The sequence below is a fragment of the Ruditapes philippinarum genome, unplaced genomic scaffold, assembly GCF_026571515.1.
Source record: "Ruditapes philippinarum isolate M1 unplaced genomic scaffold, ASM2657151v2 ctg5147_1_1_1_1, whole genome shotgun sequence".
Lineage (NCBI taxonomy): Eukaryota > Metazoa > Mollusca > Bivalvia > Venerida > Veneridae > Ruditapes > Ruditapes philippinarum.
The window spans coordinates 33,086-60,133 of NW_026866538.1; the positions used below are offsets into that span (position 1 = coordinate 33,086).

The 27,048-nt window shown below is 32.8% G+C and overlaps 1 protein-coding gene across 1 annotated transcript in view; it reads right to left on the bottom strand.

Annotated features, from left to right (window-relative positions):
* LOC132732801 (uncharacterized) overlaps positions 1 to 27,027 on the bottom strand; it is a 60,103-nt gene extending 33,076 nt beyond the window's left edge. The window contains exons 1-2 of the mRNA XM_060719309.1: positions 26,690 to 27,027; positions 26,219 to 26,263 (exon numbers count right to left, since the gene is read on the bottom strand). Coding sequence (XP_060575292.1) covers positions 26,219 to 26,263; positions 26,690 to 26,981 — 337 coding nt within the window. The 5' untranslated portion in view covers positions 26,982 to 27,027. The remainder of the gene's footprint in view (positions 1 to 26,218; positions 26,264 to 26,689) is intronic.
* Positions 27,028 to 27,048: the final 21 nt, after the last annotated feature.

Here is a 27,048-nt window from a genome sequence, read left to right on the forward strand (position 1 = left end):
AGTTACTAATGTCAAATAGAAGTTAATGTTGCTGTTATATGTGCTTTCTGACTTCAATTTCTCTTTTGATAAACTTACTTTAAAAAGTTGATAACGTATGTTTCTGTCACGTATGTTTCATTTTTACATTGAAAGTGGGTTAAAAATGACGCAAGACCGTTTAACCCGCCATAATTTGTTGTTAATATATCAGAGTTACACACATGTTAATTTTTTTTCCTGTTTGGGTTCTTCTTTGAATGGATTGGCTCTTAAATAATGGAAACGTATGTTTCATTTTAAAATGCAGTTGAAAAGATTTGAATAAAAAATGAAAATTTCCGAAAATAGAATGATATTTGAGAGGCTGCAAGCTTATTTTTACTTATACTTATATATATGCTGTATTATTAAGCATGCATCGATTCAAATATGTAATTTCGGTTTCACTTCTTATTGTTTTAGGTTTGTCACTATTTATTCATATGCATTTGGCGACATTTGATCATCCATTATATCAATGAGATTTTAACAGTGAAATATAATGTTTACCAATAATCAAAGTTCATATACACACAGCAATGACTACTTGCACATGTTTCGTTTATTCTGGAACTTATTTTTCTGAAACACAATTTCAAAGTTGAAAATTCTAGGTGGCGACAGTAACGTATGCTACATTTTAGGGCATTAATGGTACTTGTAAAAGAAAAATAACAGATAGAAATGTAAAACTGAAAGTGTCCCTATTAGACAAAGTGGCAGCCACCTTTTTAACGACATTTTGACCTCAAGAAAAACCTTTGTATAAAAGCTACCCAGTGGAACATCAAATGCTGTGTTTATTTGAGAATGAGCGAATTATCTCCTTTGGATGCGCATAACGATGCGCACATAATACTTCCGAAAACGTCTTTAAATTGGTAAAACATTTTGATAGATTATTATATCTCACAAGTTAAGCTTACCAAAATTCCTTCTAGGGCAATACAAAATTAATAAATATGGTTATAAACAGGATTCCAGAAGCTGGAACAAAATAGATTTGCATGTATCTTTAGCATATTAAAGATATACATTTATAACAGCTTAGAAGGGTGCTCAGAAACAAATCGTAGGGAACAATGCTGCTGATGATATATTGTAAGACAGTATAAACATTGAGAAATTGACTTTTGTAACCGATATATGAATTGTGTGTAAAATGCGCAACAATGAGGAACTAATGGTCGTTAGCAAACACTCGTATTTCATTTCCTGCATAGATAATTTGCAGACAAAATCTGGCGTGATATTTTCATTTTCAAACATTGTCCGCAAGTTACCCATTCCAAGGTTTTTCAAAATTGATTCCCTTGTTTTCCACCAGTTAAACATTTCAACTTTAATTTTAATTTATTGATCTCAGAGAAAAACATATATCCCTTTCCTTGATAAGCAAATTGTCAAAAATGGCCGTTTTCATTGGAAAGCCTCCTGTTAAAAGTTCAAATTGTTCAAAAAGTTCAACCCCTTGATGTACCATTTTGATGGGGGCGGCGCCGAAAATATGGTCACTTTTAAACAACATTTCTCAAACGAAAAACAGTGTCAAGAGCTTAAATAGGGCATTTTGTACTGTCTGAGGCCTCATAAGGGGGGGAGGTCGATCAGCCGTCAAATCACGTCTATATCAGGTAAAGTCTATTGAAACGACATAACCATTTATCAAAATTACAGCACCATCTTACAAAACGACATAACCATTTATCAAAATTACAGCATCATCTAACAAAACGATATAACAATTTATCAAAATTACAGCACCATCTATAAATAGCACAGCACCATCTAACAAAACGACATAACCATTTATCAAAATTACAGCACTATCTACAACAACCACAGCACCATCTAACAAAACGACATAACCATTTATCAAAATTACAGCACCATCTAACAGAACGAAATAACCATTTATCAAAATAACAGCACCATCTATAAAAAGCACAGCACCATCTAACAAAACGACATAACCATTTATCAAAATAACAGCACCATCAATAACAAGAAAAATATTACATACATTCGTATGTAATATAGGTATGATTGCATACTACTTTTTGTGAAGACTTTTTATGCTTGTCGATTATAGGTGTAATGTAAAATGAACAAACATGTCATAAGATATTTTATATCTTTAAACATTTTCATGGAATGTAATTTATGTATCATCATATTAAAGTTGCATGCCTTCAGATGAGAAAAATGATTTCAAGGAAATCAAAATATGAAAAGAAAATTTACGGTCAATTGACGGCCTTGAAGCATAATCACAGAATAAAATTACAGATAATTAAAAACCTTTTTAATACACTAAAGTAAGTCATAGTCGCAGATTTGAGATATGATTATTGATTCACATTAACATCATTATTGGTTATATATTGATAAAAAAAACCGAAAGACACAGTTTGTAAATTTTTATTACAATAAAATATGAAAAAAGGTATTTTCCATCCTATGCGAAGCGCCAAGGTTAGCTATATTTATAATTCCCGCGCTAAGTCGCGGTGGTGCTTGGGATAATCACTTGATACTGTAAATGGCAGCCATTTTACGATACGGAAATGCCTGACCCTCCTCGGACAGTTTATCCTGACGAAAAGATATGAAAAAATACTTGCAATTCAAAGTGTGTTTGCTACATAAAGATTATCGATTTACTCTTTGCAAACTTTTTCTCTGCCTGATTGTAATAATATTGATGTGTTTTCATTGGCTTAAACCTTCACGTTATCAATACACATAAAGGTGTGAACTAATTTCGTGTTCATTAAAATCATTCTGTTAATAGACATATATCAATCTTATTTACAAATGAATTGATAAAACAACAATCCCAGAAGCATTTAAGATAATAACAATCATTGGAAAAAAATAAATGCATATAAATTGTAAATTTGCGTATGACAACTCACCCCCTAAACAAAACATAATAGATTCAACCAAAACAAGTGTCTGCTTCTTAACCTAACTATGTAGTTGCATGACAATGATTAGAAGTAGCAAACCAAATCTAAGAGGTAAACCTATTGTAATCAAAGCACTGAATGTACTGATGGGGAGGCTATGAGAGAATGTTTCAGACTTATAGTTTCTTTTCTTTTTGCTTAAAATATGCTACCAAAATAAAAAGATATGCACATTGCGCTATTTATCCTTACTGTTGTGTTCAACCATTCATATATATGGTTAATGAGGTTGACTATTCATTTTGTTAATATTCCAGAACATTTAATTAAGGTCTACATTCGGACTGTTAATCATGCAAATTTTGAAAAACCTAAACTGTCAATAATAAATGACATACCAGCAAGTATGACGACTGTTCATTATCAGATAACAATAACATTTTACAACTGACGGTTCCTTATCAAAATATTCTAGGACTGTTCATCATAAATATTTTATGTCATTTTAATATTATTGAATGATAATAACAACTGCACGTGATGCAACATTTTTATTGAACATAAAAATTATACACGTTTAGATGTACCATAATTGAGATCAATAAGATACTGTCTTGTGATGAGTATTAACATTCATGCTCTACGGACAGAAGATTGTCTTCTTCAGAAGCAAATCTCGAATAAAATCACGTTCAGAAAATTAATCCCATTTCATTACTGACGGCGTCGGATAATATTAAAGCTAAATATTTCTTGAAAAAATACATCTCTGAAAAGCTTATTCAAAACTGAATCAACCTAAGTGAAAATTGATCAGGAAGTTATATCTTCTTTTTTTACCGCCAACACTCAACACTCAACCAACTTATGGTAGTTAATCGATAGATTCTACGTGTATTTTTAAACCTCACTAGCTTGAAATATATACTGCGGAAAATCTGTTGTTAACAGGGTGTGCGGTTATTACGTAGGGTTTTCCCTGTCGACCATTTCCCGCAAATAGATGAGAACATCGAAGCCGTCAGTGCTATGAATGGTGTTATAAATGGCGTGTTTTGGAAGTTTTTGTTGAAACTTCTCCAAATACCTCCAGAGGTGTGCACGTCGCGGAGAAGGCACACGGAAGGTCATAGTCAAGTCATCATAAGTACCAGAGGTGATTGGTTGACCTGTCGTGACTTACTCTGGAGGTTTGGCGCTAATAGATGCCGTTTTTGTTGTCGTCAGTCAGAAAGTTGATGCCTTGACGGTATTGTCGTCTCCTTTACCACCAAAGAACGAAGAATGGGCTTCCAGGAAGAATCTGCTTGAAAAAGACGTCCCAGATGCTATAATCTCGGACATATGGTTTTTCCGGCGCCGAGTATAAATAAACTTAAAACACACACACTTTTGTTGAAAACAAAACAACAACACATTTTCTGTAGTAATTTTTCAAGTGTTGTAAAATGAATAAGAAATTCCTCTTATGCCGCCCATTATTTTTAGAACACAACCATAAAAGTTCTTTTTTTTATTTTTCAAATAAACATTTATCACTTCAGCGCGAGCAAATATCGGTTTCAAATTAAAGTTTCGTAAGATATGTTAATGACTTCCCGATGCTCGACTGTAAGTAATTTGTATATGTATGCGGTTTTTTTTGTTTTTGTTTTTTAATTAAAGCTTCTTATTCTTTAATATTTTTTATGTATCTCATAATCTGTATTGAAAATTTGAATTTTATTACAAATGGACTATCAAATTATGATGTATGCCCTAGAATTGAATAAACTTTCTAATTACACAATACGGGGTCATACTGATCTTTGCGTCTTTCTCTGAAATACTTATTTCCTTGTTAAAACATATTTGACCACATATTTCTGTCAATTAACTGTTCACTTTACTTCCGATTTTGTTGTACGGAAACACATGTTTCTATTTGTGTTTTCTAATTAATTCGAATCTATAATCAGTTTAATGGGATCACCACCGGGTAAACGACTACTAGGTACTTTGGTCATGTTTTTTACCACAAATATTTGAATGTTTCTATTGGGATTAAAATGAGCATAGTTAACTAAACAACTGTTTGTATAAATTCCTGACCTGTCTAATTCTAATTATGAGATTAGTGAATATATAAGACTTTCACTACAAAATATTCCTAAACAAAAGAGCACATGTTTAAATTTATTCCTATACAAATAAAAGATCAGAGTAGGGATCTGTCAATTACCAAAGATACTTTTATGTTAAAAGTTTGATTAATGAATTATGTAAGATGAAAATATAAGTATTGCTTTTTTTATTTTGCTAATGTAAAATGTAATATTGTGCTGGAATTTTGTCGGAGGTCCTTAGGGGTTTTGTAGTTAAATAGTTTTTTTTTCGGCGATAATGGTTAAAGAATAAAATGTTTTTTAAAACTATATGTTCATCACCATCAGTGAATTTTTAGTTAAATGTATGCAAAATATTTACTAAACAGCTATATGATTTAGCGGTTTATGAGCGTTTTCCGCGTACAGCCTCCTGGGGTGTACAAATAAGTTAGTTTTCCTTAGTTATCACGCAAGCATGATCCATGTCTCTGATGTAAGCGACAGTTTACAATTATTTGTCTTTAAAAAATATTAAGGACTATTAAGAGTTTATAACAACAAAAGCACATGCATGATATTGAGAATACGTAGTTGCAACGTTCTAGTTAATGACCCGTCATAAACAGTTGGTCGCTGCGTAGTAATTGGAAAATTGTTATCAAAAATAATAAAGAATATTTGCCACTGAATTAAAGCATTTACTTATAAATTTTCATTTATGCTTTTTGTTAAAAAAATATGGATAAAGTTATTATTTTGAAGGGTTTTCATACCAGAACTATTTAATACAGACGTACGTATGCCTAAACCTGATTACCGCGGCAGTATGACGTTACGGAGTAGTGATTTAAACAAAAATCAAGAATTTTTCAGAGAATTATTATCTTTACAAATTGCAGATATGAAATTAAAGAATGAAAATATTTTCATATTGTAAATGTCTGTGATGAGTGATGAGTCAGCTTAGAAAAAATCAAGGTACTATTTTTTGACCTGATTACCGTGGCAGTATGACGTCACGGAGTAGTGATTTAAACAAAAATCAAGAATTTTTCAGAGAATTATTATCTTTACAAATTGCAGATATGAAATTAAAGAATGAAAATATTTTCATATTGTAAATGTCTGTGATGAGTGATGAGTCAGCTTAGAAAAAATCAAGGTACTATTTTTTGACCTGATTACCGCGGCAGTAAGATTTGACAGACAGTTATTAACATTGGGTCGGCATAGCCTCCCCAAAAATAATACTATGACGACAGCAGATTTCGTACAGAAAACCACAGCACCATCTAACAAAACGACATAACCATTTATCAAAATTACAGCCCCATCTATAAAACTCACAACACCGTTTAACAAAACTACAGCCTCATTTGATGAATGGTGACGTCGTTTTGTTAAACGGTGGTGTGGGTTTTAAAGATGGTGCTGTAATTTTGATACATGGTGATGTCGTTTTATTAGACGGTGCTATGAATTGGATAAATGGTTACTAGTATCTCGTTTTGTAAGGTGGTGCTGTGGTTTTTATAGATGGAGCTCTTATTTTGATAAATGGTTATATCGTTTTGTTAAATGGTGATGTCGATTTAATAAATGGTTAGGTCGTTCATTTAAATGATGTTATGGCTGTTATAGATGGTGCTGTAATTTTGATGAATGGTTATGTCGTTTTGTGAAGGTGCCGTGTTTGATATAGATGGTGCTGTTATTTTGATAAATGGTTATGCCGTTTTGTTAGATAGTGCCATAATTTTGATAAATGGTTATGTCATTTTGTAAGATGATGCTATAATTTTGATAAATGGTAATGTCGTTCTGTTAAATTGTGCTGTAATTTTGATAAATGGTTTTGTCGTTTTTTAGTTAGTGCTTTAATTTTGATAAATGGTAATGTCGTTTATATAGACGTGCTGTGGTGTTTATAGATGGTTCTGTAATTTTGATAAATGGTTATGTACTTTTAATAGACCGTGCGGTGGGTCCGATAAATGGTAAGATCGTTTTGTTACATGGTACTGTGGTTTTTATAGATGGTGCTGTGATTTTGATAAATGGTTATGTCGTTTCAATAGACCGTGCCGTGCGGTGATTAGGTCGTTTGAATTGATAGTTCTGTGTTTTTGATAAATGCCGTTTTGAAAAGCCGTTTGTTATATGACGCTGCCATTTTATACATGGTGCTGTGATTTTTGGGGAGGCTATGCCTTCCCAATGTTAATACCATTCGTCAAATCTTACTGCCGCGGTAATCAGGTCAAAAAATAGTACCTTGATTTTTTAAAGCTGATTCATCACTCATCACAGACATTTAAGAAAATATTTTCATTCTTTAACTTCATATCTGCAATTTGTAAAGATAATAATTCTCTGAAAAATTCTTGATTTTTGTTTGTTTATTTTTTCAAAATCACTACTCCGTGACGTCATACTGCGGCGGTAATCAGGTTTAGTCATACGTTGGTCATAAATAGTTCTGGTATGAAAAACCCTTCTACATAATAACTTTATCAATAATTTTTTAACAAAAAGCATAAATGAAAATTTATAAATAAATGCTTTCATTAGGTGGCAAATATTCTTTATTATTTTTGATAACAATTTTCCAATTACTACGCAGCGACAAACTGTTTATGACGGGTCATTAACTAGAACGTTGAAACACCGTAGTCTCAATATCATGCATGTTCTTTTGTTGTTATAAACCATTAATAGTCCTTAACATTTTTTTAAAGACAAATAATGGTAAACTGTCGCTTACATCAGAGACATGGATCATGCTCGCGTGATAACTAAGGAAAACTAACTTATTAGTACACCCTAGGAGGCTGTACGCGGAAAACGCTCATAAACCGCTATATCATTATTCATATAGCTGTTAGTAAATATTTTGCATACATTTAACTAAAAATTCACTGATGGTGATGAACATATAGTTTGAAAACATTATATTCTTGAACCATTATCGCCGAAAAAAACTATTTAACTACAAAACCCGTAAGGACCCTCCGACAAAATTTCACAGAAGATTACATTTGCAAAATAAAAAACTTTAAAAAAGCAATACTTATATTTTCATCTTACATAATTTATTAATCAAACTTTTAACATAGAAGTATTTTTAATTGACAGATCCTTACTCTGATCTTTTATTTGTATAGGAATAAATTTAAACATGTGCTCTTTTGTTTCGGAATATTTTGTAGTTAAAGTCTTAATATATCCACTTATCTCATAATTAGAATTAGACAGGTCAGGGATTTATACAACCAGTTGTTTAGTTAACCACGCTCATTTTAATCCCAATAGAAACATTCAAATATTTGGGGTAAAAACATGACCAAAGTACCTATTAGTCGTTTACCCGGTGGTGATCCCATTAAACTGATTATAGATTAGAATTTATTAGAAAACACAAATAGAAACATGTGTTTCGGTACAACAAAAATCGGAAGTAAAGTGAACAGTTAAATGACAGAAATATGTGGTCAAATATGCTTTAACAAGGAAATAATTATTTCAGAGAAAGACGTAAAGATCAGTCTTCAATCAAATGAATGACCCCGTACGTATTGTGTAATTAGAAAGTTTATTCAATTCTAGGGCAACGCATCATAAATTGATACTCCATGTGTAATAAAATTCAAATTTTCAATACAGATTATGAGATACATAAACAATATTAAAGAATAAAATGCTTTTAAAAAAACCCAAAAAAAACCCGCATATATATATTCAAATGACTTAAAGTCGAGCATCGGGAATTCATCAACATATCTTACGAATTTTTAATTTGAAAACAATATTTGCGCGCGCTGAAGTGATTAATGTTTATTTGAATAAATCAAATAAAAAGAACTTATATGTTTGTATTCTAAAAATAATCGGCGGAATAAGAGGAATTTCGTATTCATTTCACAACACTTGAAAAATTACTACAGAAAATGTGTTGTTGTTTTTTGGTTTTGTTTTCAACAAAAGTGTGTGTGTTTAAGTTTATTTATACTCGAAGCCGGAAAAACCATATGTCCGAGATTATAGCATCGGGGACGTCTTTTTCAAACAGAATCTTCCTGGTAGCCCATTCTTTGTTCGTTGGTGGTAAAGGAGACGACAAAATTGTCAAGGCATCAACTTCCTGACTGACGACAACAAAAACGGCATTCATTAGCGCCAAACCTCCAGAGTAAGTCACGACAGGTCAACCAATCACCTCTGGTACTTGAGATGACTTGACCTTGACCTGCCGTTTTCCTTCTCCGCGACGTGCACGCCTCTGGAGGGATTTGGAGAAGTTTCAACAAAAACTTCCAAAACACGCTATTTATAACACCATTCATAGCACTGTTCTCATCTATTTGCGGAAAATGGTCGACAGGGAAAGCCCTACGTAATAACCGCACACCCTGTTAACAACAGATTTTCCGCAGTATATATTTCAAGCTAGTGAGGTTTTAAAATACATGTAGAATCTTTCGATTAACTACCATAAGTTGGTTGAGTGTTGGCGGTAAAAAAAAGAAGATATAACTTTCTGATCAATTTTCACTTAGGTTGATTCAATTTTGAATAAGCTTTGCGGATATGTATTTTTTCAAGAAAAATTTAACTTTAATACTATCCGAAGTCGTCAAAGTCACAGGTGCTCGTCCAGTCTTTGTGCCCATATAAAGAAATTGAAGTTAAAAAAAAACAAAAACAAAAAACAAAAAAAACACATCAAAACAACTATTTTGGGTTGAATGTAAGACAAAAAAAAAATGAAAATTTTTTTTCCTATGCACCATTACCACGAAGTTATGGTATATAGGGAAAAAAATCTTTTTTTTTTCTTACACTCAACCCAAAATAGTTGTTTCGATGTGTTTTTGTTTACTTGTTGTTCATTTTTTTTATATGGGCACCAAGACTGGACGAGCACCTGTGGTCAAAGTCAGCGACGAGTAATGAAATTGGAATGATTTTCTGAAACTTGATTTTATTCGAGATTTGCTTGGGAGAAGACAACTTTCTGTCCGTAGAGCATGAATATTAATACTCATCACAAGACAGTATCTTATTGATCTCAATTATGGTACATGTAAATATGTATAACTTTTATGTTCAATAAAAATGTTGCATAACTTGCAGTTGTTATTATCATTCAATGATATTTAAATGACAGAAAGTATTTATGATGAACAGTCCTAGAATATTTTGATAAGGAACCGTCAGTTGTAACATGTTTTTGTTATCTTATAATGAACAGTTGTCATACTTGCTGGTTCGTCATTTATTATTGACAGTTTAGGTTTTTCAAAATTTGCATGATTAACAGTCCGAATGTAGACCTAAATAAAATGTTCTGGAATATTAACAAAATGAATAGTCAACAATATTAACCATATATTAAATGGTTGAACACAACAGTAAGGATAATTAGCGCAATGTGCATATCTTCTTATTTTGATAATAATTGAAATAACAGCACATTTTAAGCAAAAAGAAAAGAAACTATAAGTCTGAAACATTCTGTCATAGCCTCCCCATCAGTACATTCAGTGCTTTGATTGTACGAGGGTTGATCAATATATTCATGGACGCTATTTATAACTTAATAACTAATCAAGATATTATAAAGAATTTTCGCTATTTAGGAGAATAATTTAATACTATTACAAATATATTGTGATTTTTAAAAAAAAATCTCATTTTTGTTGATTATATGTATCGCCATAGCAACCCTATGCCGTACGAACGCTGCAGCTTAAAAAAAGTTATATTTACCATTTTAAAATACTTAAAAATTGGCCTTATTTTGGCGCGCTTCTTTAAAATATGAAAATGACGGCAACGTTCTTTCATATTGTTTATAGAACATTTAAAAAAAACAAGCGTCGCTACGATTCTTTTGTTTGTTGGAGATGTTAATGGAGACAGGGGTGTGTCACCAGAGAGGAGCACGACATTGTTGGAGCAGAAGGCAGTAATTAAGTCTGTGTAAATCTTGGTATGACGCCAAAGCAGACTAAAAGGAAAACTTGGAAAGTGTATCTTAAACAAAACAAAGTGTCTTATTCCGTTTGTTTATAAGTGGCAACAAACGCTTCATGAGGATAGAGAAGGAACTTCAGGATTAATAAGAGATAGATGGGCAGGACCAATCAAAACTTGTTTCAACGAGAACGTTATGCGATCCCGGTGAAATTTGAAGGCGAGATAAAGGACAACACAAGTTTACCAGGTTCCCAAATTGATTTACCAGTTCCATGGCATTGTCTGTGTTGCGTTCATTTGATACTTCATGTAATAAGAACATTTTCAGTCAGTGGGTACACAGGCATGAATGATGTGTAGAAGTCGGTGCTGCATTTTTTGAGAAGATGTAACGCCTACGTAACGTAATTTGCGAATGAGCTGCGGCGATCAGCTTAACATGTATTTTTGAAAACTGCCATTTTAGATAAAATATACAGAATATTTATCTGAAACTTACACATCAAATTGATAAATGATTGAATAAATGTCAAATATATTTATATTAACTTTCCTTCCCCAAAAAAACAATTTATGGAGTGTGTCCACGAATATATTGATCAACCCTCGTACATGGTGATATATTTCTGAACTGTGGAGATGGTCATTTACATATTTCTGAGAGAAAAAATGGCAAAACCTCCTTTAAATGCTTTTTCTCTAGGCAGAGTTCAGTGTGTAACTAAATTTTGTAGGATATAAGTTGCGTTTGTTTTCAACAATTGTTATGGAAATAATTTTACTACCAGTGCTGGACCATTTTCAAAATCATACAAGGACTCTTAAAGCACATCTTAAATAAGACTGCTGGAAACTTTTTTTATCAAAGCTGTGCCTTTCAACAAAGAGACTTGGGACAGTGTTGGGATTGTGTAAAAAAAGTAACTCTACCAAAAATTATATATACTGTATATATATATAGACTAAATAGTTATTTACAGATTATATATTTTTTCTTAGAATTACTTTTTTCCCAGTATCCCAACCAGCGTGCCGATTCCCTTGGTGTTTAAATACACTATCTATACCAGCTTATAGGGCCAATTAAAAACGGAAAACCTATCAACGTTTAAACTCTTTAAAACTTTTATTTCCCAAATTATAAATAACCAAAAACTGATGAAAATTTAAAATTGGGATACATTTTTTATCCATTTTTTCACTAGTGAAGGCCTTAAAATTTTTCCCCATTTTTAACTTTCGTGAAAAATATTCCGTTTTTCCCCCAGGTTTCCGGTTTTACTTTTTTGCTAAATTCAGCCAATTAAACAATTTATGGGGAAACTTTTAAAAACTGGTTTATTTCCAAAAAAATATTTAAAATTGATTAAAAAAAGATCAAAAACAAACTGTTTGGAAAAATGGGGGAAAAGAAAGTTTAAAATTTCACCGTTTAAAGGGAGGGAACGGCAAAGGGTTTCTAGGGTTCCCTGTAGTTGCCCAAAAAAATTTTGTTTTACCCGAAAAAATTTTACTGGGCCCCCTGAACCTTTTTTTTCCCGGGCCCCCAAAAAATTGTTTTTTACACCCCAAATTCATTAAATTGACTTCATTTAATTGGTTAATCTCCTGTATACCTACTTTATTATTGATAAAATTTTCCATTAAATAACCTAACCCAACAGACGACAAAATGTTCCGGCTCGTCAACAAACAGGCCATCTATAAATAGTTCTTCATCATCGTAATAAAAAAAATCACAGAACCATATATCAAAATAGTATAGCCATTTATAGAAAGAACATCCCCATACATCATAATATAACTATTTATGAAAAAGAACATCACCATACAACAAAACAGTATCACCATTTATAAAAAGAACATCACCATATATCAAAATAGTATAACCATTTATAAAAAGAACATCGCCATACATCGAAATGGTATAATCATTTATAAAAAAAAACATCAATATACATCAAAATAGTATAACCATTTATTAAAAGAACATCACCATATATCAAAATAGTATCACCAATTAAAAAACAACAGCACCATATATAAAATGACACCTTCAGGTACCAAAGTGACACCGCGATATATCAAAAATACATCACAACTTATCATTACCACAGCACCATTTATCAAAACCACAACAGAATTTATTTAATCTACAGGACCATCTGTCACAACGACATCACCATTTATCAAAACCGCAGCACCATTTATTAAATCCATAGCAAAATTTTTTTAAACTACAGCACCATCTGTCTAAACGACATCATCATTTATCAAAACCACAGCACCATTTATTTAAACTACATGTCACAACGACATCGCCATTTATCAAAACCACAGCACAGTTTATTTAAACAACAGGACCATCTGTCACAACGACATCGCCATTCATCAAAACAACAACACCAGTTATCAGAACAACAGCATCATCTGTCAAAAGGACAGGACCACTTAAGAAGTGTTTATATAAGTCAGCAATGGCGTTCCATACTTATGTCGTTTTAATAGACGGTGCTGTGAATTGGATGAATAGTTATGTTGTTTTGTTAGGTGATGATGTCGATTTGATAAATAGTTAGGTCGTTATTTTAAATGATGCTATGTTATAGATGTTGTTATAGATGGTGCTGTAATTTTGGTAAAGGGCAATGTTGTCTTTTTAGACGGTACAGTCGATTTGATGAATGGTTATGTCAATGTGACAGATGGTGCTATGGTTGTTATAGATAGCGCTGTAATTTTAATAAATAGTTATGTCGCTTTGTTAGATGGTGCTATAATTTTGATAAATGGTTATGTCGTTTTGTTTAATGGTGCTTTAATTTTGATAAATGGTTATGTCGTTTATTTTGATCGTGCTGATGTGTTTATAGATGGTTCTGTAATTTTGATAAATGGTTATGTCGTTTTAATAGACCGTGCTGTGAATTGGATAAATGGTTATCTGGTTTTGTTACCTACTGTGATTTTTAGAGATGATCCTGTCATTTTGATAAAGGGTTATGTCGTTTCAATAGACCTTGCGGTGGATTTGATAAATGGTAAGGTTGTTTTAATTGATAGTTCTGTGTTTTTGATAAATGGTATTGTCGTTTTGAAATGTTGTTATGCCGTTTGGTATATGGTGCTGTCATTTTATACATGGTGCTGTGATTTTTGTACATGGTGATGTCTTTCTGAACTGTGGAGATGATCATTTACTTATTTCTGAGAAAAATATGGCAAAACCTCCTTTAACCCTTTACCTCATATTGACGTGTGTTAACGGCTTGTCGACCCCCTCCCCTTTTGAGGCCTCGAACGGTTAAAAAATGCCCTTTTTAAGCCTTAGACACTGTTTTTCGTTTGAGAAATATTGTGACCATTTTTTCGGCGCCGCCACAAATCAAAATTGTACATCAAGGGGTTGTCAGAAAGGGAACGTGCCCCTTCTGTTTGGGGGGTTTTAAAGGGGGCGACAGTCCCCCTCATCGCCAAGACAATATTGGACATGTGACAGGCTAAATTGGCCTCAGGTCGATCGTAAGGTAACGTGTAACCAACGCTGAAAAGCCTTTTGCTCTATCTCAATCCATTGGGAAGTTGCAGCACTTTGAAATCTGTTTTGATGGAAAAAGCAATACAATTTTGAGACTTTCCCCCGTTGCCAATATTGCAGGAAATTTTACATTGAGCATGATGTTACAGCGGCCATTGTCCAGTCAAAAAACTTGTGCCATCAGTATCGATGCATTTTTAATAGTTCCATAGCAGTTTGAACTTGTAATAGATGGTTTTTCAATGAAAATTGCCATTTTTCACCATATGGTCATGAATGAAAGGGTTAAATGTTTTCTCTGAGATTTAAAAATTAAACTTAAAATTGAAATGTTTAATTTTGAAACACCTTGGAATGAGTAACTTGTGGACATTGTTTTAAAATGAAAATATATCGCCTGATTTTGTTTGCAAGTTATCTATGCAGGAAATGAAATACTTTGGGATAAATAACAGTTAAGATGAAGCACAAATTAGAGTGTATAAAATTTGGCGACAAAAACATCTCCATTTTTTTAAATAACCGACCAAAATGTTCCGGTAAACAAACAGGTCATCTATAGATAGTTAATCATCATCGTAATAAAAAATCACAAAACTATATATCAAAATAGTATTACCATGTATAAAAAGAACACCACCACATAGCAAAATAGTATCGCCATTTATAAAAGGAACAGCACAATGTAGCAAAAAAGTATAACCATTTATAAAAAGAACATCACCATATATCAAAATAGTATAACCATTTATAAAAAGAACAGCACCATGTAGCAAATTAGTATAATCATTTATAACAAGGACATCACCATATTTCAAAATAGTATCACAATTTATAAAAAAATATCACCATGTAGAAAAATAGTGTAACCATTTATAAAAAGAACATCACCATACATCCAAATAGTATAACCATTTATATAAAGAACATCACCATACATCAAAATAGTATAACCATTTATAAATAGAACATCAGCATATAACAAAATAGTATCACCATTTATAAAACAACATCATCATACATCAAAATAGTATAACCATTTATAAAAACAACATCACCATATAGCCAAATTACAGCACCATTTATAAAAACAACAGCATCATAATATACAATGACACCACAATGTACCAAATTGACCCCACCATATATCAAAACGACATCACCATTTATCATTACCACAGCACCATTATCAAAACAACAGCACCAGCTAACAAAATTATAGCAACAGTTATCAAAGCAACAACACCGTATATAAATTGACCACACCAGGTTTCAAAGTGACATTACCATATATCAAAACGACATCACCATTTATCATAACTGCAGCACCATGTATCAAAACAACAGCACAATAAATATAATTACATCACCAATAATCAAATTTACATCACCAGCTAACAAAACAACCATCTGTAAAAAAGACATCACCATTAATCAAAACCACAGCACCATTTACTTAAACTACATCACCATCTGTCATAACGACATCACCATTCATCAAAACCACAGCATCATTTATTTAATCCACAGTACCATTTATTTAAACTACAGCATCATCTGTCAAAACGACATCACTATGTATCAAAACCACATCACCATTTACGTATTAAATACACTACATGAACATCTGTCAAATCGACACTACCATTTATCAAAACCACAACACCATTTATTAAATCTAAGGCATCATTTATTTAAACTACAGCACCATCTGTCTAAACGAAATCACCATTCATCAAAACCACAGCACCATTTACTTAAACTACAGCATCATCTGTCAAAGCGATATCACCATTTATCAAAACCACAACACCATCTATGTAATTCACAGCACCATTTATTTGAACTAGAGCATCATCTGACAAAACGAAATCACCATTTATCAAAACCACAGCACCATTTATTTAAACTCAGCATCATCTGTCAAAAAGACATCACAATTTATCAAAAACACAGCACCATTTACTTTAACTACAGCACCATTTGTCAAAACGACATCACCATTTAGCAAAACCACAGCACCATCTATTTAATCCACAGCACCATTTATTTTAACTACAGCATCATCTGACAAAACGACATCACCATTTATCAAAACGACATCACCATTTATCAAAACCACAGCACCATTTACTGAAACTTCATCACCATCAGTCAAATCGATACATGTGTCACCATTTATTAAAACCACAGTACCATTTATTAAGTCTACAGCACCATTTATTTAAACTACAGCACCATCTGTCAAAACGACATCACCATAAATCAAAACCACAGCACCTTTTACTTAAACTACAACACCATCTGTCAACTCGACATCACCGTTTATCAAATCTACAGCACACATTTTTAAATTCACAGCATCATTTGTCAAAACTACAGCACTATCTGTCCAAACGTCATCGCCATTTATCAAAACCACAGCATCATTTACTTAAACTACAGAAACATTTGTCAAAACGACATCTATATTGATCAAAACCACATCATCATTAATTAAATCCACAACACCATTTATTTAAACTACAGCACCATCTGTCAAAACAATATCACAATTTATCAAAATCACAGCACCATTTACTTTAACTACAAAACCATCTGTCAAAACGACATCACCATTTATCAAAACCACAGCACCATCTATTAAATCCACAGCACCATTTATTTTAACTACAGCACCATCTGACAAAACGACATCACCATTTATCAAAACCACAACACCATTTACTTAAACTACATCACCATCAGTCAAATCGACATCGCCATTTATTAAAACCACAGTACCATTTATTAGGTCCACAGCACCATTTATTAAAACTACAGCACCATCTGTCAAAACGACATCACACTTGATCAAAACCACACCAACATTTATTAATTCCACAGCACCATTTATTTAAACATCATCACAATCTGTCGAAACCACAGCACTATGTATTAAATTCACAGCACCATTTATTGAAACAACAGCACCATCTGTCAAAACCACATCATTATTTATTAAATCCACAGCACCATTTATTTAAACTACAGCATCATCTGTCAAAACGACATCACCATTTATCAAAATCACAGCACCATTTATTTTAACTGCAACACCATCTGTCAAAACAACATCACCATCTGTCAAAACCACAGCACCATTTATTGAAACTACAGCACCATCTGTCAAAACGACATCACCATTCATCAAAACCACAGCACCATTTACTTAAACTACAATACCATCTGTCAACTCGACATCACCGTTTATCAAATCTACAGCACCATCTTTTAAATTCACAGCACCATGTGTCAAAACGACATCACCATTGATAAAAAAATCTGGAGACAAAGTGATCCCTCGGAAGCAACACAGCACCATTTATTTCAACTACAGCACCATTTGTCAAAACGACATGACCATTTATCAAAACCACAGCACCATTTATTTAAACTACAGGACGATCTATGATAACGTCATCACCATTTATTAAAACCACATAACTATTTACCAGAACTACAGCACTATCTGTCAAAATGACATGACCAATTTAGAAGTGTTTATATAAGGCAACTATGGCGTTCCATACAACATTATGCTTTTCTAATGAAATAAACAAATGGACTCGCCCGATTTTAATGGGGATCAGTATGTATTGACATTCATCGAAAAAAGTTTAAATACGCAAAATGACATTGATATTATAGTTCTGATGCACTGTGTATTGAGTTATAACATATGTTGGCCTTTTTAAACTTTGTATCTTTTGTTCAATGATCACAATTAAATTGTTGTCTGTCGTCTGCTGCTAGTAACAGTGTTTACCTCTAAATAAAAGTAAAACTTCCTGAAATCAAAATGGCGCTAACCTTAAAACGCATAAAGGAAAACAAATGAAGCTCCGAGTCCAAACAGAACGACGTCGTTCGCCACTTTGTCGACAAGAAAACGACAAAGACACAAGAATATATATTTCAACCCTTAATAATGATATGTCAGCCTTCACTGAGACGGTGAATGCATCATCTGAATCCAGAGGATCTAGGCAGACGAAAACAGAAACAGAATCAGCAAGCAATTGCACATTAATGGACATTTACAAAGGTTAAAAATGCACAAATAACATGTATGTGTCTTATTTCCATTGTTAGCTATATTTGTCAGATAACCATTCATTTGATCTTATCTTTCTTAGCCAGTTATGATAAAAAAAGATTTATAAGTCTATCACTTGTTTCCTGGTTTTAGTTTGATTTGAGTATAAAACATCAAATATTTGTATACTACATCGAGAAATATTAATCTTTACAGGATGCGATTAAATAACATTTGATCTTATGTTTCTTAGCCAGTTATGATAAAAAAGATTTATAAGTCTATCACTTGTTTCCTGGTTTTAATTTGATTTGAGTATAAAACATCAAATATTTGTATACTACATCGAAAAATATTAATCTTTACAGGATGCGATTAAATAACATTTGTCTTAGTAAAATATTTCTTTTTTGTCATTGAAAAATGCATCGATTAAAATAAAAAATATTAGCTAATGAAACTCCAATCTATTTTCAAAAATTAGCAGTAGATTTTTGAACAAAAAATCCTTATTTCATCTAAATCAAAAAACATTGTACATTTTTAGAAGACAACTGATAATGTAATGTAGCCAGGACTAGTTTTCAGTATTTTTTTCATCGATAATAATCATAGATCATAGATCGTGAATCATATCGTGGTTCAGCCGAGACATCTTTTTTCGTAAACTCTTTTTTGTAGATTTGGTCCGACTCCAGACCATTTTATTTGAAAGACCCAGAATAACCAGAAACAAATAACCATATTCCTTGTAAATTGTGTTAATATGCTACATGGATGCATCTAATCAATTTGTTTTCTCCAATAAAGCTTAACTGTTATGGAGTCTCAGTAATTCAACAGGAGCACCGTAAGCATCTTATTCTTGCTCGTCTGTTTAAACTTCGAAGTTTAAAGCGGCATAACAAATAAATACATTTTTTGTACTTATTTTTAGAATTATGCACATTGTCTAACAACTGCACCTTGTCATGGTAGGTAAGTATGCCCTGTTTCATGTAAATACTTTAAATACTAGTAATTTGAATAATGGGCAACATAAAAGTTTCTGCACGACGGTAACTACGACAGCGTCGCAGCGATCACAATAATTCGAACTTTTCTTCGAACAGACGTACACCCCTAAATTAGAAAGGCATAGCTAAAAGTGGATCCATCGCATCGGCGGTGGAGACTTCGTCGTAGGAGCAGTGGACAAAATATGGCCGTTTGCTGTTGACTGAATTTTACTTTATGTTTTAATGTTTTACTGGAAACACCTATTGCGACTGGAGTCCATATATGCACCCTTCCAACTTAAAACACGCACACGTGTCAATTTCTTGTTGTTTATGCAAACTCATATATTTAAGAAAAACATAAACTAAGTCTTAATTTGAAGCTTTAGCTTCATTTTCATTCATATTAAAAATCATTAATTTTGTTAGTTTACGAAGGCTAAGAGGTTACAGATGCACTTCTTTTTGTTCTCACGACATTATTATCTCTTGGTTGGGAGATCTTTTCTCCTTCACTGGAAATACTATCTCGTTCCCCTGAGATATTGCCTAATGGCCAAAAGACATATAAAGAAGAATACGTAATGGTGGCTCAGATATAACATGTCCAATTTTTATCGTTCCAATAGGACAAAAATAATATCTCCTTGTGGGAACGAAGTGGTATATAGTGTTGACGAGACACCTGTCGAGGAAACGATAATGAGATAAATCTTGTTCCTGAGATATATATAAAGGGTGCAAAATGTCACCTGTGTACCACCATGGATACTATAGTCAAAATGTTAAGCATTTATAACACCAACACAAACATGTAAAGTTATGAACATTTATAACTTGACATGTCTTGTAACGATTGAACTGTGCTGGCTCTGTGTCAAGGGGCATTCTTGTAGACGATAAAAAACTTGCTCAATCGCCTAGCGCACAACCCTGAACGTTTGCTTATGTTTTATGTCAAACACATAAAATGCCTGATTCGTGATAATTTTGCGCACCGCGGTGTCGCTGGGGACAACACGACAAAGGGCCAAACATAACTCGTTATTGGCTTGTCGTCTGGTCGCTAGTAAAACATTCCAAACGGCGCATTATATCGCCATGTTGCAATATATTATATATTTCCCTCAGTTGGATTAAAGGCATGTGAACATATAAAGGGTCCATGTGGTTTGCAGATTTACAACTTCAAAAAGAACATCGAACCACTTGATCGAGATCTCAAGCCTTTCATTAAATCGTTTTTCCACGTAATCTTAATGTTTTGCATGAACGGTGCACCCTGGTACATATCATTGTATTGTGTCATAAAACTTATCAAACAACGAGAATGAGAAAGCGGAAGCTCTCTTGGACTCAGAGACCGTCAAGTTCGAATACACGATTGTGTCAAGGTCAAAGATATATACATGCACATGTATATCATAGTCGTACACTAAGAGTATCAAATGTCCTTCTTTCATGTGGCATCTGAAATAAACATAAAAATAAGGAGAAAAAGAAGTTAAGTAATTTCGATTTATTTCTTGATAAGAAATCGGGCTCCAACTACTCGTACTTCATTTGTTAGCATTTCTTCTTTCTTTGTGTTTTAATTAGACGGGAATTCCAGTGATTCGTATCCGTTCGTCTGCTTGTGTCCCGTTGTTTTTAGATTTATTGTAAAGTTTTGTATGTGGAATTTGTTGATGACCATAGACCTCAAGTATAACCAATTCACAAACGTTTGCCATTTTTACAAACTCTGATTCTTGAACCAAATGTAAAGTTATCTGAACCTGAACATGACCCTAATGACCTACGTTTTAATTTGTCAAACCAAGCCCATTTTATTTGAACGTGGCATCGAACTCTGATTACGACCAAGATCAAGTGACCTACATATTTTTAACCATGGCTGTCAAATTTGAACAACAGTAAAAACATTGTGTTGGAAATTAAGCTTTGACTTTGGATGACACTTAGATAACCCATTGACTTTTATGCATTTTTCACCTACGACATTTAAAACAATGATAGTTATCAGGCCAGTGATACATGGCCATCACAGCCTCTTTCAGACGTGCTAACAAATTGTTAACTCATACTATTGTGTTTATACGATTCGTTTAATATCCATTTTTTTAAAAGAAACAATGCAGCAATGTCATTACCCTTTCAACGACGATGTTTTTTACTTTCCTATCAATGTCGCAAAGACCCATTAAAGATATTACTTTCAACCTTAATCAGAACTGTTGACAGAAAATGGAAGATGTTCATTGTAGATCATGACTGAGAAAAATGTTTGAGTATCTAAATATGCGTACTTTTGATTTCTGCTGTTGCCGGTTATTTTGTTGTCCAAGAGGAATAATACTAATCTTGGAAAAGTCATGACTAACCAAAAAAATGTGTGCCGTCTGTTTAAGATATTGTTTAAAAAAATTACTATCACACATCGCAAATGGATCATAATAATTTTGTCATTTTGTTGCCTTTTGAGAAAATGATTATCATGAGATGATTAAGAGGCCATATGGATGATTATTCCTGTCACTTCATTTCATCAATGGATATTAACATTTACTTTTTACCAGTGCTCAATTTTGGATCATTTTTGGAGCTCACCCCCGTGATAAAAAAGTAAGAACTTGGTTAAAATAGTTGTTAAATTGATAGAACTCCATGAGTGACCTCAGATTATTGAAAGTGACACAATATATTATGTGAATATTCAGTTATTGAATGCAATACTTAGCGCTTGACATGTTAAAATGTTGCATAGCCTTCAGAACGAAAATCTCGAGATGACAATGATACAACAAAACATGACATTTTGTAAATCCTATATAGAACCCAGTGAATGAGTATATTAAATTATGTGTGGGTAAGAGTTTGTATTAAGGCGACCGTTAGGGAGTCTTATCAAACTCTTACCCATATAACTGTAAATTGGCACTTACAACTGGAAATCAGATATCAATTAAGAGTGTCATCTCTTTAATTAAGGATCACGTTGTTTTTCCCGAGCATCCACGTACAAACACACTTCTTTAGGTCTAAAGGTGTATGGGGTCGAAATACTTAATCTGACATGTTAAACAATGAGGTTTTGAGCAAAAACACCACAGACAATATCTAGGATTGTTAATGCAATTCATTACTGTCATATGAAATAAATTATGTTCTACTAACCTTTTCTAGAAAATATAAATAGTCAGTAATTTATAACAGACATGTTTCTTAGAGTTAAAAGGATATCAAAAAGTTAATGTGTACTTTACTTAAGTTAATTTGTCTCTGTGAGCCCCACGTATATTATCTAAGTATGTAATAAATTTGAATGTATCCTCACATTGCTACAGTGTTTTCAGCTTTTTTTAGAAACACATGAACTTGCTAATTAAAATATGCCAATCGCAATTATCACTATCAGCACTGGTCTATTCATGAAAAAAGCGACTGCTCTAATTACTGCCGAGAAAGAGCCAAATTGCAGTTATTATCTAATAACATATAAAATGCTGAAGAAATACTGCAGAAAGTTGTTTCCTTTTGAAACAGATAGCTCTGTGAAATGCATTCATAAGTGATCAGAGTTGGACCGGACGGTGATAATCGGCGCGCCAAATGAATAATATAATTCCCTCAAATTATTAAGATAAAATGCTACTATTTGATCTATTTAGATCTCTCAAGTGTATTAAAACATTATAAACTTTAAGGATTAAGCTTTCATCTTGAATTATGTGTCTAAAACTAATTCATAGGCCATTTTTATCGTCTCTTGTTTAAAATCTGCTAGTTTAGAGTAAAATTCTCAAATTATTTGTCAATTCGCAAGTATTGACCTGTTCATCCTTGCCATACATAACTACCTAATTATAATGCAAATTTGCAAACATAAAGCACCGGCTAACAGATATATACCCGATTTTTTAAATGTCCTGCAGTTCTTGTGATAACTCATAAGATGTCACAGAGTTCTTATAAAATGCAGAGTACCGGTTTTACTTTTTCTAAATGAGATCAATCATCCTATGAAGATTTAAGTCCATGGATTTTAAATTTCATTAGAAATTGCTCGGACAAAAATAAAGTATGAAAATAAACAAAGGGCAATAACTCAAAAAGTAAGAAGTGCAGACTATCGGTTCTTGTGCACTGCACTTTTTCTAAATAAGAAATATTATCCTTTAAAGTTCCAAGTCCATAGCTTTTTTAGTTAAGGAGAAATGGCCCGGACAAAATTATAAAAGTAGAGTGTATAAAAATTAACAAAAGAAAAATAACTCAAAAATTATGTACAGAGTACTGGTTCTTGTGCACTGCATTTTTGGTTATTAAAAGAAGCATGCATACCAAGTTTGGAGTTAATCCAACTTATAGTGAATGAGTTATGCTCCTGACAAGCCTTTGGGGGCGCCGACGTCGACAATGTGGCTGACGCCGCCGGCAAAAATAATTCATATATGCCGCTTTTTCAAGGCGACACAAAACCTTGCGATCCCCTGAGAGTCTTTCATAAATCCCTCATACATAATTTTAAAAATGATAGAGCATGTCCATCTAGATACCCCCCTCCCCCAGGTCATCATACCTAATTCGTTGTACGAGTATATGTGTTTTAAGTCTTGAGTCTGTGTACATTTAGATGATCCGCTAGAAGCTTATATGATATATTCATACATGTTTTAACAGAACTAAAGAATATGTAATTTTAAATGATCCCTAGTTAGTTATGTGATTCCTTCATAAATGTTCTATAACACTAAAGTACAGAAACAATTTTATGATCATTTGGTCATATTAAGTGATTCCCTCATACGTGTCCCATAGAAAAAAGTTTATGAACATCTAGAAGATTCCCTGATCATCTTACTTGATCTCATCTGTTCACAAATAAAAAGAGTAAATGTCCATCTTGATGATCCCCTTGTCATCGTACATGAATACCTCATGTTCCAAAAAATACATTTACATTTAGAGGACCCCTAGTCCTCTTACACAAGTTCAACAATAAAGTATATGTATATCTACTTGGTCATCTGGCCGTCTTTTGTAATCCCATTATACATGTACCATATTGAAATTAAGTATATATTCATCTTATACATGCCCAATAAGAACTAGAGTATGTTTATAAAGATGAATACTCGGACATCATTTATAATCCCTTGATATAATTTATTATTAATATGTTCTAGAAGAACGAGAGAAAATGTACATAAAGATGATAAAAATGTCAGCTTTCAAGATCCCTAAAATCATAATCATCCGTGGGCCACTAATTTCCGTGGTTTTCGTAGATAGATGTACATATCTTACGTGTTCGCCTCATACAAGTTCAATAGGGCATATGTTCATCTAGACACCCTGTCATTTAACTATGATCCGTGACAAAAATAATTTATATGTATATCTAAATGATCCCCTGGTCACCTTACGTAATCGAATGAGACATGTGCGATAATAAACAGGGTATATGTCATCAACATGATCTCCTTGTAGTCTGACGTGATCACCTCATACATGTTCGATAATAAACAGAGTATATGTACATTTAAATGACCCCCTGGTCATCTTACGGGATCCCCAATACATGTTCCATAATCAATAGATAATAATTATGTAGCTTACACCTTCATAATACCTCTGGTCCCCATACATGATCCCGTCATACATGTCTCATAACAAATAGAGTAAAGTTATGTTCATCAACATGATCCCCTGGTTGCTTTACGGGTATATGTACATCTTGATAAACTCCTGGTCATCTCCCGTGATACCCTCTACCTTTTCCATAATGAATAAAGTGTACATATCTTCATGATACCTTGGTCGCCTTACATGACCCCCTCATACATGTTCCATTATGTATTTTTTGTTCATATACATGATCCTATAGTCGCTTTACGAGTATATGAACATCTTGATAATCTCCTGGTCATCTCGCATAATACCCTCATACATGGTTCATAATGAATAGAGTATATGTACATATATGTGAATTCCTCATGTATGTTCCATAAGAACAAGGGTTTGTACATTTAAATAAAACCTTGGTCATTATTTAGAACCGCACACATGTTTTATATAAGAACTAAAGTGCATGTACATTTAGATAATGTAGATGATCCGAATGTCAGCTTACTTGATCTATTTAATATATTTACATATTTATTCTATCAGACAAGAGCACATGAATCGTTTTATGATCTTTTGGCATTTTAAACAATAACTAGAGTTTTAAAGGCGACACCTACTACAACCTCGGCTACGACTGTTGTGACTACAAATAACACTTCAAGTACTACATCAAAAATGACAACGATAACGACTTCGACTGACGATGACTAATATAACTACGACTAAAACAACAACTCCGGCATAACGACGTCGTTATGGCCTAATTGAACTTGCCCTTTGACGACGTCGTTATGGCCTAATTGAACTTGCCCTTTGACGTACTGACTTAAAAGACATTAGCTGTGTACGTTGTCAACTTATGAGTACGTACAACACACAGTAAGCTATATACGTCGTTAGATGTATACGGTATCCGTTGGTATGTTTGATTCTTACAAATTTATACTAATTGCGAAAATGGACAAAAAACTTACTTTGTTTACTTTCTTCATATTTTGATTCTGTCTCTGCTTTGTCATCTACATTAAAACATTCAATACACTGATTTAATCTTTTGCAAACATGTATCACAAATAAATGTAAAGACTGTTGTCTGCATTTAATTGAATTCGATTTCGTCAGAATGAATTAAATAAATGATAAATAAGGTGACAGATTTTATGAGCACTAAATTATAATCATAAAAAGAAGTAAAGATTGGTCTATTAAATTGATGATAAATATCATGAATGTAACAAATATTTGAAGTATTTGGAAGAAAGCTCCATAACTTTCCGAAAAGATTGAGATAAGACAATCATTGGTTTCATAATAATTTGAAAAGAAATATCCATTATTCATCACTGTATTTTAAGATTTTCATGGTAAGATTATTTTCAGTTTTGTTTTAAATTGCACATACAAAATATCTAACATCTTGAAATATTGTCAAAATTGCGATTTACCTTGTCTAGTTTCTTCCTTTAACTTTAATTCTTGTATTTGTTTAGCATGGTCATGCATTTGTTTATCATAATAACAAGTTTTCTTGTTTAATTCATCAATACTCTGTGTATGCTTTCTCGTGATTTGATCTTGCAGTTTCAAAGTACATTTTATCTTCTCATCCTCCATTTTTAACACTTTTAATTCAACTTCTACACCCTTTTCTAACTTATGCCAACTGTCTATGGCCTTCTGTACCCTTCTCTCTGACTGTGGATCAAGTGGATTCACTTTAAAGTCATCAATCATCATTTGTAGGTCTGGTATGGGAGACACCCGCCATATTCAATCTCAACAGAACCTGGGAAAAGAGATGATA